Here is a 1,256-nt window from a genome sequence, read left to right on the forward strand (position 1 = left end):
GTCTCCTTTTTGTCTCCTTTTTGTTTGTTTCTTGTCTCCTTTTTGTCTCCTCTTTGTCTCCTTTTTTTCCTCTTTTTTTTTGTTTTTTTTTTGTCTCTTTTTTGTCTCCTTTTTGTCTCCTTTTTGTCTCCTGATGCTCTACACCTGCAACATACTGGCTGTCGTCGGCAGTATGTGTTTTTTGTTTTTTTTTTTGTTTTTTTTTTGTTTTTTTTTGTCTCCTTTTTGTCTCCTTTTTGTCTCCTGATGCTCTACACCTGCAACATACTGACTGTCGTCGGCAGTATGTTTGTTTTTTTTGTTTTTTTTGTCTCCTTTTTGTCTCCTTTTTGTTTGTTTCTTGTCTCCTTGTTGTCTCCTCTTTGTCTCCTCTTTGTCTCCTTTTTTTTTTTGTTTTTTTTTGTCTCTTTTTGTCTCCTTTTGTCTCCTGATGCTCTACACCTGCAACATACTGGCTGTCGTCGGCAGTATGTGTTTTTTGTTTTTTTTTGTTTTTTTCTGTCTCCTTCTTGTCTCCTTTTTGTTTGTTTCTTGTCTCCTTTTTGTCTCCTTTTTGTCTCCTTTTTTCCCTCTTTCTTTTTGTCTCCTTTTTGTCTCTTTTTGTCTCTTTCTGTCTCTTTTTGTCTCCTTTTCGTCTCATTTCGTCTCCTTTTTGTCTCCTTTTGTCTCCTCTTTGTCTGCTTTTTGTCCGTGTTTGCCTCTCTTGCCTTGTTTGGCCTCCTGCTGTCTCCTTTTTGTCTCCTTTTGTCTCTTTTTGTCTCCTTTCTGTCTCCTTTTTGTCTCCTTTTTGTCTCCTTTTTGTCTCCTTTCCGTCTCTATAACACCACCACCACCAGCACCACCAACAACAACAATAATTTATATTTATATTTATATTTATATTTATATTTATATTTATATTTATATTTATATTTATGCATGCAGAGGGTACAGGAGAAGTATGGAGAGAGAGCAGTTCTCTGTCTCCTTTTTTTTTCCTTTTTGTCTCCTTTTTGTCTCCTTTTTCTCTCCTTTTTCTCTCCTTTCTGTCTTTTTTATAATTAAAAAAAACAATAATAATTAATATAATTATATTAATTATATTTATATTTATGCATGCAGAGGGTACAGGAGAAGTATGGAGAGAGAGCAGCTGCGTGCTGTGGGATGATAGACAGGCGAAGCCAATCGTTCGTCTCGACTTCGCCGCAAAAATTGTTTCGCTTCTCATGCTCAGAGAATCGTTCGTTTTTCTTTTTTTTTTTTTTTTTTTTTTT

The 1,256-nt window shown here is 35.1% G+C and overlaps 1 protein-coding gene across 1 annotated transcript in view; it reads left to right on the plus strand.

The window, feature by feature from the left end:
• EMH_0071120 (uncharacterized protein) overlaps positions 1–1,256 on the plus strand; it is a gene marked incomplete at both ends in the record, with an annotated part of 4,872 nt that overhangs the window by 2,029 nt on the left and 1,587 nt on the right. The window contains one exon of the mRNA XM_013499058.1: positions 1,102–1,222. Coding sequence (XP_013354512.1) covers positions 1,102–1,222 — 121 coding nt within the window. The remainder of the gene's footprint in view (positions 1–1,101; positions 1,223–1,256) is intronic.

The sequence above is a fragment of the Eimeria mitis genome, genomic scaffold (genome assembly GCF_000499745.2).
Source record: "Eimeria mitis Houghton genomic scaffold, Emh_scaff3958, whole genome shotgun sequence".
NCBI lineage: Eukaryota > Apicomplexa > Conoidasida > Eucoccidiorida > Eimeriidae > Eimeria > Eimeria mitis.